Source organism: Colletotrichum navitas (assembly GCF_030913465.1).
Source record: "Colletotrichum navitas strain CBS 125086 chromosome Unknown LY79scaffold_21, whole genome shotgun sequence".
NCBI lineage: Eukaryota > Fungi > Ascomycota > Sordariomycetes > Glomerellales > Glomerellaceae > Colletotrichum > Colletotrichum navitas.
Genome location: NW_026850567.1, coordinates 452,219 through 470,667, shown reverse-complemented (window position 1 = coordinate 470,667; position 18,449 = coordinate 452,219). Strand labels below are relative to the sequence as shown.

General features: G+C 56.2%; 3 protein-coding genes across 3 annotated transcripts; 1 reads left to right on the top strand and 2 right to left on the bottom strand.

Annotated features, from left to right (window-relative positions):
* Positions 1-4,398: 4,398 nt before the first annotated feature.
* Positions 4,399-6,131, top strand: LY79DRAFT_589400 (uncharacterized protein; the record flags this gene model as incomplete). The annotated part of the gene is made up of 7 exons (XM_060561025.1): positions 4,399-4,444; positions 4,500-4,684; positions 4,748-4,784; positions 4,843-4,910; positions 4,970-5,314; positions 5,425-5,443; positions 5,551-6,131. The coding sequence occupies 7 exons, from the start codon at positions 4,399-4,401 to the stop codon at positions 6,129-6,131; spliced, it is 1,281 nt and encodes a 426-aa protein (XP_060415471.1).
* Positions 6,132-8,121: 1,990 nt separating this feature from the next.
* Positions 8,122-11,346, bottom strand: LY79DRAFT_668863 (uncharacterized protein; the record flags this gene model as incomplete). The annotated part of the gene is made up of 1 exon (XM_060563571.1): positions 8,122-11,346. One exon carries the CDS (start codon positions 11,344-11,346, stop codon positions 8,122-8,124), a length of 3,225 nt encoding a protein of 1,074 aa, XP_060415470.1.
* A 1,458-nt stretch (positions 11,347-12,804) lies between these two features.
* Positions 12,805-14,391, bottom strand: LY79DRAFT_512918 (uncharacterized protein; the record flags this gene model as incomplete). Its single annotated transcript, XM_060554435.1, has 1 exon — positions 12,805-14,391. The coding sequence occupies one exon, from the start codon at positions 14,389-14,391 to the stop codon at positions 12,805-12,807; it is 1,587 nt and encodes a 528-aa protein (XP_060415469.1).
* Positions 14,392-18,449: the final 4,058 nt, after the last annotated feature.

Here is an 18,449-nt window from a genome sequence, read left to right as displayed (position 1 = left end):
CCTGTTTTGGACCGCCTTGTACTTGTACTTCGTCGAGGACGACAGAGAATGCAAGATAGGAAGAGAAGGGGTAGATAGGCCATGGCGGGAGTTGATTGGCCAGACGATAATATATCATCAATTCTGGGTCCTAGCGCCAAACCTGATGCACATAATATTTGTGTAAACCTATTCTATAGTCCCCACAGCCAATGAGACACAGGAGTTTGTAAAGCAAAACATAGTAACCAGACTGGCTATATACCAAAAAAAGACAAAGATAAGAGAGGATGGTTGAATTTGCGCCACTGGTGCACCCAGTCAGTAAAGTGTATCTTTAGTACTGGAATCACGCAGATAACATGCCATTTTTGCAATCAATGTTTTTGGGCTTCGCAACGGACCACCACCGTTCTTCGTTATTCTTCTCTTCTGTTCAATGGCCAACAGCTTCTTCTTGTCCTATCCAAGACGAAGGTCTCCCACCACCACCACCCCGCCACTTTCTGCCACATGAATGTGCATTCCTCCTCAAATTGTTCGACTGAGTAATTCGTGTGTCGTTCAGCTTCTGCTATTCGGCCTACATTCTAGCAGGTACCAAACCAGCACAGGTGACCCTGAGTCATGTTCACACCCCGCTTGGCTTTTCGCAACCCCGAGTCGCTTAGTATATATGGTCTTCCGAAGCTTAAATATGTGGAGTTTGCTATGACTTTGTCTTGTCTTGCGTTTCCCTTGTTCAGTAGGATGTTAGTGGCTAAGGTGCAGATAGAGCTACGGTGTGTCTATTCGAGGTTGAGGTTTTGCAAGAGAGTTGAAAGCGGCAAAACACTGAAGTTAGGTCTTCTTATCATTGTTACAATGGTGCTTCGATCCCCTCCGTGCGTTCTAGGTAGGCAACCAAGGACATAACGTGCCACTCGGCATGCATCTCCCCGCACTTTAGACTCCGGCAACTCAAACCACAGTCGCGGGGTGTCTCCATATTAATACATGTCAACTGATCGTTATGTCGCAGAACCTCGTACTACTCGGACTCAACGTTCCCTTTTGCATGGTACATGATATCTAATCAAATGTGGGTTGCTTCCACTTTATGATGGATATAACATATCACACCGCGCATCTTGGCCGGATCATCGCGATTTACTGTTTTCACCGCTGCTACTCCACTTCATTGAAGCAGTTCACTAACACGAGCCTCCAGCTTCCGTCTTGCAGTGCGACGTACTCGGCTTTGGGCTGCACTCAGTCCAATTTCCGCCAGCAAGGAGTTTCCCTCCACGTGCGCCAGTACGCATCAGCTTCGCGGCAGCTGGGGCAATGTTAATGTGACACAGCTCTTGAATCGTCAGCAGAGAAAACAGCCGAGGTATCCGGATCGAGAAGCTCACCGCTTGCAGTTAGTTGCGCGACATGCTGCTCGCCACATGTGGGAACGCAGGAGAGAATCCGGCATGTGGCTCGAGAAGCCACAGGGGTGTCAAGCTCGCCCTTACGAATGTACGCCATCTCGATGGCTGGTTATCTACTGTCCGTGTCCGCGCTGGTAAGATTGACCAGGCCGATATGCCTGAACCCTGATCAGGAGTGCCCAGGCCCACAGCGCCCAGCATCATGACTCCTTCGCTGGCGACCTTGTACGAATCCGTTCACAAAAGCCCCAACCCACGTGTATGAAAAGCGAGAATAAGTCAAGGTCCTCGGAGATTATGGTCAGTTCTTCATGGCTTTGCTTTTCCTAATAGCCGCTCGTAAGCCGGATCGGACGCTGACCCCTGTGCGATTTTCAGCACGTGTATACTCCGTACAATACGTGTAATACGAAGGGCTGGCGAAGTGGGTGGGTTATCTCGCCACGGTTGAGGTGGTTACCTGAACGGTTTATTACGTTCAATTCGAGCCGGCCGAACAGTGTGTTCAATGACGGCGATAAGGTCTGACCAAACAGGAGTGGAAGCACTCTACGGATACTTTCCAGCTTATTTCCGTTCATTGTTTAGGCCGCGGACGTCACCGATCCAACGTTGTACATAGTAGGGAAACACGGATGTCGCACATGTGTCACACAATTGCGGTTAAGACTCCGGTTTCAGCCCATCAACCCATAATTTAGCACCGCCAAGGTGAACTGCAACTCCTGGCTTCCCGGTATCCGCTGTAGACGGGCGCCCCTTCCGTGCTGATCAACTCAGGATAGCGGCAGATGCATGCTGGCTACGGTGACCTCTCTTTCATCCACAGAACACTCTGTCTTTTCCGTTGTTCTGATACAGCTGTCCACCCAAAGCCTCTGACACTTGCTTTGTAGACTGCGGATCCTTTTCACGAGTTGAGAGTTGACTCGTAGAGAACTGATCAAACGCTAGAAGATAGCTCTAGCTATCATCAATTAGGCACGTGGCTAATCAAGGCCGGGACATTGACATCAGATGAACACCGCGGGAAGAGAGCGGGGGCTATCTCAAGAATCGGATCACCGCGTCTCCTTTCTCAAGGATTATATCCATAACTGCCCGTCATGAATGTGGTCCGGGTACTGCATCAAGCGCGAGTCTTGTGGTGGTGCGATTGTGCTAAGCTACTGATTCAAGGCGGGCGGTACGACTGTGTAGGAGCAACCAAAAGCCGTTGCAAGGGTTCTCAAGGGAGATCCCGTATTGGCCGCGTGGAAGCGAATAACGTTATCTTGACCATGCCTTGCCTACAAGGGGTCAAAGCCCGAGTTTGGGAACGGCCGGCCGTTCCGTCGAAGTCTTTCCATCTATCATCTTCATCCTTACTAACCTAAGTCAAGTTCGCATTTCGGCACCTTCCCTAATTGCAAAACTAACCTTCCCTATCCCGGTATCAAGTGCGTGCAGGCTACTGATTTCTGCTAGGGTACACTAATTGCTAGGTTATGCATTTGAGTGAGGCATGAGCAGATAGGTGCTGGACTACTGACGATCTTAGCACAGACAAGTTTAATGTGGACCATCTAGCTAGATGTAGTTAGATAAGTCGATATACCATGCTTGCATGGCGAACTTGCCCACACTCATTACGGAGCATCCCTCATCAGTTGTGTGGCTGGACCAGGCCGGCCTTGACTCAGGTACGTTATCGAGAGCAGCCGATCATCCTCGTGGCGTGCATGAGCATGGGAGAATTCGACTGGTCGTACCGGTTCTTGATACCCGTCAACACAAGTACTTGCCCAGCTGTGACGGAATCCGCGCAGGTGCGTCGCTTGTGGATTCAATACGACTGTGGCAGATCGTGTTAAGCCCAGGAGTCAATAGTTGATACGGATTTCCTAGCACTCCCGCTCAGCTGCCTGTGTGGGCGGGGTAGCATTGCAAGAGCCCTCCACGTGGTAGTGTAAAATGAGAATGGCGCTCATCTTTCGAATGCCATTGCCGAGACTGGTTTGGAGTGCCACTGTGGAGATGGTTCTGTGTTGCCCAGAAGTCGTTGCCACCTCGACGACATGGCGAATGAAAACACCGCAACCAGGCTGTGAGACCCATCTTTGGGCGACCTCAAATGTGGAGGCACTGACTGCTAGGGCGCGAACTCCCTGGCTGGAATCCCCACCAGGTGGGATTGAGACGAACCAATGGACCATGCCCGGTGAGCAAGGGCTCATGATTCAGACATCAACACACGCCCTGCCACCTGCCGTGTCGAGCCGCAAGGCTCGTTGCGCATTCCTTGTTGAGCCCCTTCTGCACCCCTAACTGACTGCAATCGCGTGGGTCGAGTTAATACCAGACGTTCCTCATGCTGGTTCACGCAGGTGCGACAGGATCCAGAATTCATGGTCTGTGCCAAGTTGCGGGCGACGATTCCGGGGCGGACACGCATGGCAACCTGGTCAGAGAGCGAGCGGCCTTGTCCCCAGGACGGGTGGTTGAAGGGTCATAAGCTCTCCATGCATCCTCGGTCCGCTCTGTCGACCTATCCAGAGTTACGGTACAATAAGATGTGGGAAGACCGAGCTCCTGCTACGTTATCTTCATACATCTTCCTGAGGATATCCTGCACCCCGCTCCCAGACAAGCCAGGCACCAACGAGCCGGACCTTGCTGGCCAGGTGGACAATATCCCAATGATCTCGGCTTTCTCGCTTCTTCTTCTTCTTCTCTTCAAACTGCCATGAAGAGACTCCTCGGGTATTGCCTCGCGTTACTGCCGTGGGCGGCTGGTACGGTCCTCGGTCACAACGATGCCAGAATGGTCACCTCTCCAACGGACATCTTGTTGTCCACAATCCCTCCATGTGCTGTAAGTCTTCGAAGCGTGAGGCGTGGTATTTGACCCCATCTCACCCGCGCCCAGGTTCATTGCACCACGAAATCCTTCTTCGATGCAGGATGTAGTCTCGATAACGTAGCCTCCTGCGTGTGCACCGACGTCCCCCTCCTCAAGGTGATGTCTGCATGTGTGCAGACATCGTGCATATGGAAAGATCAACTCGGTAGGTTCTCAGCTGGCCAACATCACCGAGAGGGCTACAGCTAACAGCTCGTCAGTAATGTCGAACTTGACGCAAACCCTGTGCCGCGCCTTCCCGCACGAATCACGAAAATCAGAGATCAAACTGGTTGCTACGGTGTTCGCATCCATCACCTTTCCCATCGTGGGATTGAGACTACTCTCACGATGGGTCGCAACGAGCCGGCTTGAGTTCGACGATTGGATTACAATTGCCACGTCTGTGAGTCCAAAACGGCCGCGGAATCTCGATACCATTCTGTGTGATCGCTGACCCGTACTCCAGCTCGTCGTGGGCGCAACCCTTGGATGCGTTATATCAAGTAAGCATTGAACATGCTCTTTGCTAGCCCGGCTTGCAGATTTTCTAACACGATGCAGCTGCTAATCTCGGATTCGGAAACCATTTCTGGGACATTAATCCAAGCCACGCCGAGGGCATCGCCAAGGTGAGCCGCTGGTCTTTTCACCTTGGCCTTCTCCTACACATGACTGACGGAGCGATCAGCTTTACTACGTCATCCAGATGCTCTACGTTGTGATCCTCATCATGGTCAAAACGGCAATTGTAGCTTTCTTCGCGCGCATCTTCCCACGTCGCAAATTTCAAATTGCCGTCTACGTCGTTCTGGCGGTCCTCGTCTGCCACGGCCTGATGTTCGTCCTCCTCATCATGTTCGAATGCGCTCCCGTGGCCGCCATCTGGGACCGTACTCTCGACCGGAAATGCATCAACATCAACGCCGTCACATTAGCGAGCGCTATTCTTAGCATCATCGAGGACTTTGTAATCCTTGTCATGCCCATTCCGGAACTGAGGAGACTCAAACTTACGCGCAAGAAGAAAACTGCGGTGATTCTGTTGTTCAGCTTAGGATCTTTGTAAGTTTGATCAACTCCCCTGCATTTATGCATTGGAGGGGCGGGAGGGGGTTGTCACAATCCAGTGCTAATATTTGACAGTACATGCATCACCTCAATGGTACGCATACGCTATCTCTCGATATTTGTCGATCCGTTTGATATGACTTGTAAGACCCACATTCTCTTGCACCTTTCCATAGGCTATGACGCTGACATGACGCCCAGGGGAACGTGTCAATCTAGTAAACTGGAGTGTCGCCGAGATTTCGTCCGCGCTGTTGTGTGGAAGTCTCCCAGCATTGCGGCCCCTTTTCATGAAGATCCCCGCCTTCCTCGCCATGATGCGAGGCAAACGTCCGGATACGGACGTCAAAGAGCCCCTCGACACGTACAGAAACAACATCAACCACCAAATACGTTTCCAGAACAAGTCGCACGGGCTCATCAGTATGACCCAGCTTTATCTGCCCAATGCGCGTGTGCCAGACGAGTGGATGAAGGAAGACGAAATCTACGCGATGAGACGCGACGTCGAAAGAGAGATTGTCGAGAGACAGGTCGGCCACTATTCCGATCGAGTTGCTCCCCCTGCAGAGCCGCTACGCTCTCACCCCGCCTGGACAAGGCGCGGCAGCCAGTCGACGACGACTACAGCAACGTACTCGGACGCCAGATCGCCGACTATAATGAGTACATCGACGTACTCGAACCCCAAATCACCCACGTCGCTTCTGCGCATGAACGGATACGAACCGAGGAATATGAGGAATGGCGTGAACAGAAACTTCACAAAGTCGTGGTGGTAATGAAAGTGGAACATGTGATACGATACGATATACCCATTTGACAGATTTGAATTGATGCCCAAGATACCTGCTTCTACTTGATATCCCGCGTTCGGCGACATACCCTGCTTGGCATTCAAACAGGATTCCTACGTTGGCCTAGAGGCATATGAGCCTACACCGTCGTTCGCAACATGTCCGATGTCCGTATCTTTAACCATGCGGAAGAAGGCTGCAGTCACCTCCAAGACGGCCAAGGTTAGTAACCTAATCTGTAACCTTTGTTGCTGACTTAGCCATAGCCTGGGGTTTTTTTTCTTTTCTTTTTTCTTTTGTCCGATGACTTGAGATCCGGCGGAAAACCATTTCGTTTCAACTCTGGAGGAAAATGCGGCGCCTTACCTACCTGCTGCCTCTTTTCCCTTCTGCTTTCCTCCCTCCCCATCGGGACGAACTCACCAGGAGGGAGGCATCGCAATGCTTCTTGACGTCGATGGGTCAGAGCGCACATCTCCGTACACACACACACACACACACACACCCTGATTCCAATGTCGTATTTTGCCACTTTGACTTTTGTGGTTCTGCGGAAGCCGTTGGCTCTCATCCGGACAAAAAACACACGGGGGGGGGGGGGGGGGGCGGGGGGAGCATCGACTCAGGCCACTGTGAACCGGATGAAACAACGCGGCGGCCGTGCTGCATGCGACCTGGGACGGGCCAGCAGGTGGGAAGGTCCCTGTAGAACGGCCACCGGGCCTATATAACGGGTCACTTTATATACTCAAGGGTTTAGGCGAGTACCGCGGAGATCAGATTAACGAATGCAAGAAAGAAATGGTTGGCGTACTGGCAGACTGCCTACCGGTGCATGGTGAGACACTCAGGCGACCAAGAAAACAGGGCCCATTGTTATGTCAAAGCACATCGATTCAGGAACCCCCCCACCCCCATATTAGATAGCAAGAAGCAGGCGGGAGTACTGTTGTTCTTGTAATTTTTTTTTCTGCGCTGGCTTCAAGGTGAAGACCGAGCTTCTGCTACGTCAACTCTATACAGAGTCGTAAACGACGCATGCGAATAGCTAGAGGCCTTTTTTCTGCTATAGTGGATGCCGAGTAAGTAGCTTATTGGCGGCGCGGCGGTAGTGGTAAGAAAAGACAACACTACTATTTTTTTCTTTTCTTGTTTCCTTTTCGCCGCCTGAACCGAACCATCTCGCTTATAATCACCGCTCTTATCACCCGGCTATTATTGCATCACGTAGCCAGGACCAGGGTGGCTGCCGAAGTGCGTGCGGGATCCCTCGAAGCATAGCATCGCGTAGCGCGTCCGCCCACCCCCGCCCGTCACGCCTCGATGGAACTTGATGTGGGAGAGGGGGCGCGGGGGGGAGAGGGGAAGGTGGGGGTTTAAGCATCGTCAGCCGTCAAAGGTGTCAGTGGCTTCTGTAGCTTGTTTCAACGGCGTTCGGTTTCAACGGCTTTGTGGATCTGTACGAATCTACTTCAACGTCAACACAACCGGGCAGCGTGAGCCCGACGCAAAAGGAACGAAGGACGTCGGATGGATAGAAAGGCTATGGATCCCTAGGCGTCGTCGCCCGCCCTCCGAGCCGTCCTGCCAAGGACAACAACAAGTCGCATGAAAGACGCAAAATTGCCCCCCACCAGTACCGAATCCCTTGAGTTATCCCAAACATTCTCCCCCCCATCGCGCCGGGTGCCATGTTTACAGAACCCATGTGTACTATTGAGTCGCCTCAGCCCACTTTCTCGTGCGTCCTTGAGGTAACCCCTCCGTCCCAAACCCACTTGTTTGTACCGGAAAGAAAAAAATAAATAAGATGAGCTCGTCCATCGAGCATTATGCCTCCGTTTCATACTCGGACCTAGCGTCGGACCACCACTCATGGGAAAGCCCTGTGTAGTCAGGCCCCACCGGCCATCGCAGCGCGCGCCACGCCAGAGAACGAGGCGAACGGGGAAGCGCGGTCCCCGTTCCCTGGCGCCTAGCCGAGAGACGGACTGCCCTCCCTGCTCCGCGACTCGAAGCTCTCCACCATTCTGAGGACCCTCGTCTTCGGCCGCGACACGCTCACGACCTCGGCCGTGCGCAGCGTCAGCGACGGTCGCGGCTCCGCCGAGTCCTCCCTGCTGGGCAGCGGGTGTTGCTGGCCCGTGCCGTCGTCTCTCGGCGGCGGGAGGTGGACTAACCGCCGCCCGCGCACGGGCGATCCGTCCCCGGGCGACTCCGGCCTCCGGCGCTGCCTCGGCGGCGGCGGCTCGTCTTCGTCGTCGTCGGCAGGTGCCTTACCTTTGCCCTTGTCCCTGTACTCCTCCTTCAGCGCCCTCTTCTCGAGGTCCGCGTTCGACTCGTCCAGCCCGTCCATCTCGTCCTTATCCGGGTCCACGAGGATGGCCTCCTCTTCCCTCTCCACCTCGGCGTTAACAACCCGCAGCCTCTCCTTGGGCACGGTGAACATGACCTGCACCAGCCTCTGCTCGATGGCCTTCTCAATGTCCCACTCGTCGAGGGACTTCTGGTCAACGTCCCAGTCGTGCCGGCCCTGCTTCCTGCGTAGGAGTTCGGCGCCGCCGATCCCCGAGAGCCCCATCAGGCGCGGCTCGTAGTCCGAGCTAACCTGGTCCAGCGACAGGCGCCGCAGGCTCTCCTGGTTGCTCGAGTCCGACGAGTCGTTGACGTTGCTGCTGAAGACCCGCCTCAGGCTGCCCAGCCAACCGAGCGACCTCCGCGGCTTGTGCTTGCTGGGGCTGCCCGGCATGTGGACAAAGTCCTCTTCCTCGTCGTCCGCGTTCTCGTTGGGCGGACGCCTTCCCTGGAGCAGCAGCGACGGGCCCTCTGCCTGCAGGGCGTTGAAGGTGGTCTTGGCCGTCGAGTACGTCTGCCCGCTGCTGCTCGACGACGACGAGGTGCCCAGGCGGGTGTCGGTGATGATGGTCAAGTTGTTCGGCCCCGGGCTCGCGCGCCGCGTGGACGCCTGGCGCGTCGGCACGCTGATGGCGCTCCGCGCGGACTCGGATACGTTGCTCGCTGTGCGCTCGTCGTCGGCCATGGAGCGTGCTGAGCGCATCGACTCGCGGCGCGTGGGAGAGACGCGGCTGTTGCGCCGCGACGGCATACGCGCGAGCAGGGCTTCGGCGGCGTCAACATCAGACTGCCAGTCCTGCACCTCCGGGTCCCGTCTATGGAGAGCCTCGGGGCTGGGGGTCATGGAGTTGCAATTGCCCGGGTTTAGAACCTGGACGGAACCCGTCGGGGTCATGAACGGGTCGGCATGCCCTGGCGTCGTCGGTGTTTCAGGCTTCTGATCGTTATGTCGCGAGGCCCTCGCGTTGCTGCCGTGCTCGGGGTCGTCCTCGTCGGCTTCGTAGATTGGGTGGATGTGTCCCGGTGTACTGAGATTTGCGGCGGGTTGGTACGCGCCCCTGGCCGCGCGGGGGATCGGTTTACGTGGGATGAGGAGGCCGGGTGGGTGGTATGTACCCTGTCCTCCCGGATACTGACCCGACCTCAGCGACTCATACCCGAGTGACCTGTCAATCGAATCATAACGATCAGGACCTCCCGTGTACCAAGCGTGGCCTGTCCAGGGGAACATGGGGCCGTCGTCCCGCTCCAACATGCCGTCATCCGGGTGCAGGAAGCGCGACGCATCTTGCGCTAGCGACCGCACCGTCTCGTCTCTAGCTTTCTTCTTCTTTCGCAGGTGTCTCTTGTAACAGAGGTAAACGATGAAGGCGCCGACCACAGCCGCGAGGCCTACGCCCAAGCCCACGCCAAGCCCGACGTTCTTGATCATGTTGTTCCCATCAGAGCTGCCACCGGATCCGTCCGAAGAGCTGTCATGATTGGGGTTGGAATAGCTCGAGATCCAAGACATGGAAGTCAAGTTGAAAAACCTCAGACCCGTTCCGTTCGCTTGTCTCTTCGCTTTGGAACCGGAAGTCGTGATTTCGTACCCTCCATAAACCATCATGACGTTCCCGGGTAACATCGCCGCTCCGTGGCCGTAGATCCCGCCGCCTGGCTGCTGCGAAGGGATCGACCACGTCCAGTCGCCGTACGTATCGCCCATATTCAACAGGGCCAGCTGCGGCGACGCGGGCTGCGACACGCTGCCGACCCAGCCGCCCAGGACGATGATATGAGTGCCGTCCTCGCTCAGGACCGCCGTGTGCCCCGACCGGCTATCCACGTCGACCGCGCCCCCGCGCTTCTCCAAGTCCTTGACGGCGAGCTCGGTGCTGCCGACGCTCGAGGACCCGACGTTGGCGAAGCTCCACGACTCCTCGGGTAGACTCCAGATGGCGGCAGAGCTCATGTTGATGAAGGCCTGTTGAGTGTGGCCGCCCAGCAGGACGAAGCGCGCCTGTTGCGTAACGACGCCGGACCGGTTCGAGATCGAGGGGCTGAGCGGCGTGAAGGAGAAGCCCGCCTCGGGGAACGCGGGGCCTTTTCCGGAGACGAAGTCGGCCGTGTATGCGGGCGGCGTCGAGTCCGAGGGGGACACCCTGAGCATTGACTTGGTGTACGTCGCGTCGGCCTGCCACGCGGATTCATTCTTCGTCGGGGCGAGACACATGCCGCCGTAAGAGTAGAGCACGGGCTCAGACAGGATCGGCGCAAGGGTCAGCGAGAAGCTGATGCCGGCGCCGAGGGCGTATGGCCCGGCATCCGAGTCCGCGATGCTCGGCAATGTTGCTTCGGTCCTGCTCCATGACCCAGAACTCGCGTCAGCCCCTGGCGCCGGTGGTGTGTAAGTCCAGACGTCGTAGCCCTGGGCCGAGGCGCAGTCCCCCGACTGAACCACGACGGAGCCGTCGTCGGCCATGGTGGGGAGGAAGGCCGTTGTGTTGGATGCGCCGTCGAGGAAGGGCAGGCTCGTCGAGATGGTCTGGAGGCTCGTGGCGCCAGAGACCGTTGCGGAGATGTTCACGGCCAGAAGCTCGACGCTGCTGGCGCGTGGGTGAAATATGTAAGCGAGGCCGCCATTGCCGCCGCTGTCGTTGACGGGCGAGCCCGGCAGGGCCCCCGGCAGGGAGGAGGGGAGCAGGACGGTGGTCGGGACGTAGGGGAATGTCTGTTGGGAGGAGGCGAGGGGGGCGAAGAGCAGCGCATAGGCGGCGGCAGCGGCGAGGGCAGTGATCTTGGTGTTGCGGGTAGCCGCCGGTGTCTCTGTCCCGGAGGCCCACCAGCCGGACGTTGCGGCCATGATGATCCGTATACGCTGCTGTCGTCGTTTGCGAGCGAGGTCCGTCCACCCCCAGTCTCTTGTTTGCGCGCGTGTGTGTGTGTAATCGTATGCGCCGATCGATGGAGCGGTGGTCAATTCATTGTCTTGGCCCTCCGTTCTGACTTATGCCAGTGTCGCGTTGCCCTTGTAGCCGCGATGCGATGTGGAAGGCACGGAGGTCTGGGAAGTGAGAATGTCTTTTTGACAAGTGAGCGCTCTCTTTCCCGTATTTCGACCCCTACTCTCTTCTTCTCCCTCCTGTCTCTTGCTCTCGCTCTCGCTTTCCCTTGGATTAGCTGGGTGCGGGAACGGGCCTCGGGGATGGGTTTGGCGACAAGTGATAAGCTGGAAGAGAAAGTAAAAGCACAGGGCATGCGGAAAAGAGGAGGCCAGAGCAAACGGCTGGGTTGTGATGGAGAAAGGGACCCCGGACCAGATGATAGATTGATCTGATGGGCAAATGGAGGGGTTGGGCGGGTTGCTTGCAAGGTAGTATCTGCAGGTGCTCGCTGGAGCAGGTTGGGGATGTCAACAAATCGAACTATTGAGGTGCAGGGGGAGGGGAGGGGGGGGGGGGGGGGGGGGAGGGGAAACGGGAGGGGCTGCGTCTCCCGGTCGGTGGGAGGGAAAGAGAAGAAAGTTTTTTTTTTTTAAAAAAAATAAAAGAAATAAGAGAAAAGAAAAGAAGTAAATGGGCGCAGTAGGGATATGGAGCAAATCACGGTATGCCGTGGTCTGCCAACTGGGCCTCCAGCCGCGCACTCCAAAGTCTTCAAAGGGAGGGAGGAAAGCTAGAACAGAACCTTCCCCTGCGCCACGGCTTAGCAGCAACGCACGCGAGGTAGCGGGTAGCAAGACCAACAACCAATGGGTGAGGGAGGGTGGCTATCGAATGGCATCATGCCTGGGCAAGTGCTGTTCGGGAACTTGTTCTAGCACTCGATACCTGGCCGAGATGGATAACTGACAGCACAGCAGGGTTGTTGTGCTGGGGAAGACCGGCGCATCTGACAAGCATTGTCGCCGTGGCAACGCCCAGCTAGTTTACAGGGGAGGTCCCTCACTCGGCTAGCAGCATCGGAAATATACCCACTATGTCTAATCCGTGCTAGATCAACTTGTATCCCTGATGCCCCTTCTTTGTTGCAGCAAGCGGGTGGAAGTATCCCATCCCGCTCCGCGTGTGAGGGGCGACGTTCGAGTCTGGCATCACATGTCCAACCGTCAAGAACAACGTATTACCAGTCGTTTCACTCTTTCTAGGGTCTCTCAAGCGCCTACATAGTACGCCCATCGCCAACTTGTACTGCCCAATCAACCCGCACGCCATCTGCCCATCTCCGCCAACCTACGGATACAGCTGTTGTTCCACCGGAATCGCATCGCCCTTCGGTCGGCTGGGAACCACGTAGTCAATGTCACCACCAGATTCACCCCTCAGTTCATGACATCCGCGGATGGGCCTCCCGCCGATGCCTGCCCTAGTCCTGCCCGCCGCTCCTCCATGGCGGGCGGTCGCAGAGGCGCAGGGAACAGCGCATGATACATGGCCGGCACTTTCTTCAGGCCCTCGGCCACACCGGCCTCCAGAGCACTCAGCGCCTCCGTCTGCTCCTTGAGTCTCGTCTCGAGGAAGGCCACCGCCTTCTCCAGTCGCCGCGGGCCGTCCGCCGATTCCGAGGTCCCGTAGTACCTCTCGAACTGGGCGTTGGTCATTTGCTCCTTGTGCAGCGACGTCGCCAGCATCATGTTCTGCTCCTTCATCGTCTGCGTGAGCGCCTCCAGCCGGTGGTTCTGGATACCAACCCGCGTCGCCTCGTCCAGTCGGTCCTTGTACTTGTTCTCCCACTCCGACACCCGCACCGGCCACCTCGGCGCCACTACCGTGACCACCGTTGGCGTCACCTCGAGCTTGCGCGTCTGCCGCACCGCCGGGTGCACACCGTGCGCCGGCAGGATGAAGATGCTGCTCCGCCCTTTGCCCTGCAGTCTGTAAAAGCGTGTCTTGACGTCGTAGAAGACGAGCCCCCGCGCGTAGAGATCCCCACCCCGCCGCTCCTCCCACATGCGCTCGCCGTACGTCCCGTTGGCCGCCCAGATGGCCCTCTTGTGATCGATCTGCGCCTCCTCCCGATCCAGCGCCCGGCTCAGGTGGTCGAAGACGTCGTCGCCCGCGTTGGCGAGAATCCATCTGTCTTGCGGGAAGGCAAGCTCGCGCCCGGATGTCGCGTCCGGGCCCGTCTTGGACACCATCTGCATCGGCACGACGGCCTCGCCGGCCATGACATCGAGAGCGTTGGCGTAGCTCAGCTCGAGGTCGTGCATCCGGGCCACGAGGTGTTGATTGAACAGCAGCCACTGGCCCAGCAGGCTGTTGCGTACCGCCCCCATCTCTTCGGCGTCAGTATCCGCGTCGGTGGGGAGGAGTGACATGAGGCCTCCCGTAGCGCTGTACTCGTGATCCAGTATCTCTAGACACTCGTTTGCGTGGAGCGCCAAAGCGCTGTGGGAGGCGTACGGGCGCGGCTTTGTCCTCTTCTCCTTGTCGTTCGCAAAGGATTGCAAAGGGCAGTGGTGGACAATACCCTGAGTGTCGGACTGGTGCTGAATCCGGTTCATGAGGTCGGTGAGCGGCTTGTGGTGCCACTCGTCGTCGTTCTGGTACGTGTGGCTCAGGTTGTTGAGCCAGTCGAAAGCCTCGTTGTCTCTGAACGACTTTCTGATCCGGCCGCGGGGGTTGTTTCCGTTGTCGACCTCGCCATACTGGGTCGTGGGTGCCAACTTGCCAATGAGAACGGTCAGTGCCTGCGCGTGTTGTTTGAGAGCAAGCAGTGTTGGAGCGTGGCCGTGTGTCGAGAGGTAGCCGCAGTTGACATGACGCAGGAGATGCATGTCACCAGAGCTGCGGCTGCCGTCAGGATGGAGGATTTCTTCGGTGAAGCGAGACTGATAAGCACCGGCATACGGAGTCTTGTCGATGTGGTCAAGGGTAGGCTCCCGGCTCGAGGAGGCCTGCGAAGACATGGTAACAGTTACGAGTGCAGCAGTGCTCTAGAAGAAGATCAGGACCGAGAATGGAAACGTGGTTTACGATGCTAATAGGGAAAGCCATCTGGTTGCCAAAAAGGAAAGCCATATCAGAGGAGCCTTGGATTTATTACCGCGGTTGCCCATACGCACGGCAAGCGGGTCTTTGATACTGTATGCGTGCTGCCATGATATTTGACAAGGAACCTGTTGCAATGTTTTCGACAATGGATGCTGTAACGCAAAGGCGGACAAAGACTGCGTAACAACAGGGATTAGGAGGCTTTTATTCATTTACAGCAACAATAGAAGTGGCCGCCTTGGGATATTGAATCGCATGGTACGACTGCCTAGGCGTTGAAAGACCACGAATAATGGAATATAACAATACCTTGGCTCCGTCACAATCGAGACCATCACGAGCCATTGCACAACCAAGTCGTTTCCCTTTCGTCTTTCGCGAGAGCTCCAATGATCGAGGCAGAATCAATTGGATAGGGGAATGCTGCAAGCAAGACACGCTTCTAGCCGCCATCACCTATGATGAACCCGCGGAGCAGAGCCCCAGATCTGTCAAATTGATGAAATTGGGCAGGCCAAGTTTACGCCTCTTGGCAATCGTGCGCTGTTCTTCTAGAGAGATCACATGCCTGCCGCTGTGTGAGTAGAGCGAAGTGATCAGAAGAATGCATCTTTGAAGCTGCGCATCCGAATCGAGCGACCAAGAGGGCTGCAAACTGTGATGCCGCGTCGCCTTATTACCCCTTACCCTCATAGAAGATGGCAACCGGCGAAACGTCTCTCCCCCTAGCCTTGGGGGGCAAGCAATTGCCGCGCTTGTCGACGGTTGGCCGGTGGATGCAAAAGTTAGGACCGCCGCTGGTGGTTAATCGGGTGTAGTCTCGAGTGGTGCTTTCGATTTATTTTGGAACGGCGCCAACCATCACCCTCTCTCTGTTTGCGACGGAGACGTCCGGAGCTGCGCAGACGCACATGTTTATGAAATTACAAGCTGCACTGACCGGACAGCTATTCAACGCTTCGATCAAGGATGCAGCCGTGTCATGGGACCGAGAGCGCGGGCAAAGTTCCATGCCAGTTTGCATCTTGGGAGTGTGTTGGCGCGCGCCAGCAAACAACGACGGGGCGTTCAAGGTGGGTAAATCAGCCATGGCCAGATTTGGAGAGCCACGGGCGGCTACTGTGGACCAGCGTCGCACAAATGATGGTAGCGACTCGATCATTGTCTGACCCTCAAGTAATAGGTTTGGTGTGTCTCGCTGGTTCCGGTTCCAGCTGTCTGTCGCTCGAGAGGCTCCTGGCTCGACTGGCCGGCCGATGGCCGCGCATTCTTTCGTAGCTATTTGCGACCAATTTCCTTCTTCAGCCGAGCAAGGGTCTAAGGAAAGACGATCTGATGATGGTACAATGTAACAATGGAACTAGGCGCCAATAGATACTATGACATGTAGGTAGGGGATTTTGAGATTTTCTGGCAGGGTGGCGCCAACGCCGAACGCGGTCTGGCTCGTTGTCAATTGACGCTAGGGTCGTGAGAGCGCGGCGGATGAGCGACGAAGCGTTCCAGAGTCCAGAGTGGGAAATTGGCAGCGTTCATCGACAAGATCGATGTTGCGCACAAATGCATGATCATCTGTCATGCCAATTCCAGACGAATACGGGCGCTCTCGTGCGCAAGTCTTCTTCTGATGGGTGTATTAAAGGCACGCGACAGCGAAGCAACACGCTGGTAAGGCATTCCCGATGACGCGCCATGATGACAGCCCAGCCGGCCGGTGTCTAGGCTGTTCCTCTGGGGTCAGTGCGACAAGTGAAGCAGAGGTTGTCATGATATCAACGTTTTTGAATTGAAAACAAAGTGGGTGTTGGCCCTGGCTCATGAGCATAGATTGCGTCAGTGAGCCGACGGTTTTTAGTTTGGGTTTCTCATTGCGCCTGCCGGTCTCGGATGATAAGACCCGCAGGTTGATGTCACTGGTTTGGCTTGGTGCCGTGTGGCTGCCGTTGCTGATAGTGCCGTTCTCCGTGCGGCCGGAAGAGAAAGCTTGGAAGGAAGGGTAAGAAGTTTCGGTGCATGGTGGCCGGTGGTGGTCGGGGAGGACACCGAGACGGTCCCCCCCGCGTGGGAAAAGACTTCTCCAAGCCTCAAAGTGGATGATGCTCAATGGCTCAGCCCGCAGCCATGGTGCGTACTAAGGTGGACTACCTACGATATTTTCAGTCCAAGTTTCTGGGGTGTGTCGGCAACCCTGCCAAAACTGCGACGAGCCCTGCAGCGGGATGGCCAGAGACCGGATTTCGAGTGGTGAGAAACCTGGAACGTCGACCAGCGGCTTCTGTCTGCCGGGTCGGCTGCAACTCTGCCAGCGGGCGGGTGGCAGGGCTGGTGGGACTGCGCACGGTGTTCCCGGTAAGAAACGACGTTGATTCCTGGCAGAGGCGGCTGGGGAATTTCGATTTGTGAGAGATTGAGTGCAGTCGGTGTGAAGGTGTGAGTGAGGCCAAGCAACCGGCGGGTGTATGGATATGGTGCGCACCAAAAGACGGAGGAACAAACTTTGGCGCTCGAGAAGTGATGTGCAAACGGGCAGGTCCAGACGGGAGGGAGCCAAGACCCGTGACGGACGGATAGGGAAAGAAAGGCCTAGACTTAGTTCCCGCAAACTCTGTGTCGAGGAGATGGAGGAGAGATGCCGCCCAAGAAGCTACAGTCAGTCAGTCGGCACTTCCCACCTCAAGCAGCGTTAGAACGAGAAGGAGGTTTCCAGTTGCAGAAACAGCGGCCAATCATTAGCACAGTACTGTGTATGCAGCTTTCAGCAGCCCCACTCCCCCTTGTCGATGCTCAATGACCCCACCCGCTGGCCAGTGCGCCTCCGTTCCCAGGCGCTTCGACGGAAGTTACCAGGGAGCCTTTACTCTTTATGGGACCTAGGGAGAAACCACCCACCTGCACCTTGATTTGGCGCTATGCATGGATGCGTCATAGTACCTATTTCCCTCCTTCTCGCCGAGACAAGCAGGAGCGGATGAAGGTTGCCAGTTGGACGAGAACAAGCAGGTGTGGGATCAACTTCTTCAGGAAGGTGCCCAGGATCAAGAATTCTGCTCTCGGCAGCAAAACCTAGACAACACTGTGGAATAAGAGTAACTTCACGATCGGGAGCGTGCGTAGGACACGTTTGGAATGGCCATGAAAACCAAGACACATGCTAAGTTCCTATAGGCCACGCAGATCCAGGGCCCTGAACGTGTCATGTACGAATAGAATACCGGTACCTAGATGCTGGCGGTGGCCTCCTCTTGTTCCATTTCGAGACCTCGGACCCTCGAAAAATAAGAATAAGGAACGAAAAGGGCCCCTCCTCGATCCAAGGGTCTTCGTCTCATGAATAGAGTCCCCCCTCCTCGCGCTCGTCTCGTCTCCACAGGGTGCACGTACTTCGTACATTTCATTGTATATTACCTAGGTGGGTAGTTACGCAGGAGGTACAGGTATAGGTATGCGGATACACGTAGGTATTACCGACAGCTGTCACAGGCCATTCTGTCACATACCTAGGTAGGTAGTTAGGCCAGGCGAGATCATACCAGTGACACAAGAAATCAGGTCTAGGCAGTGGTGCAAGCGAGTGCTTGATGCAACGGCTTGGCCTCGATGCGCCGAGGGGAAGAAAAGCAAGGGAGTGAGTGAGTGAGTGACGTGAGGATTGGGAGATGGGCGCGTTTCCCAATGTCTCGGTTGCCCGTCGCGCTGAAAGAAGGCGACGCCACAAGCCGACGCTAGGGTCTGCGTTAGCCTTCTGTTTTCGAACCCTCGGTGCTGGCGCTCGTCCTGGCGCTTGTCCTGCTTGCCCCCGTTGGTGCTACTGCCCCTACGATCGAGATGTCTGGGGCAAGATGTTAGGTATCGACAAGAGGGAGAATGGATGGTGATGATGGGAGAAGGGCGCTGCGCCGTCTACCTAGGTACCTACGTACTTCAACTTTTCCAGCCTACCTAAATTTGTCTCATTTCCCAACTCCCGCTTTCT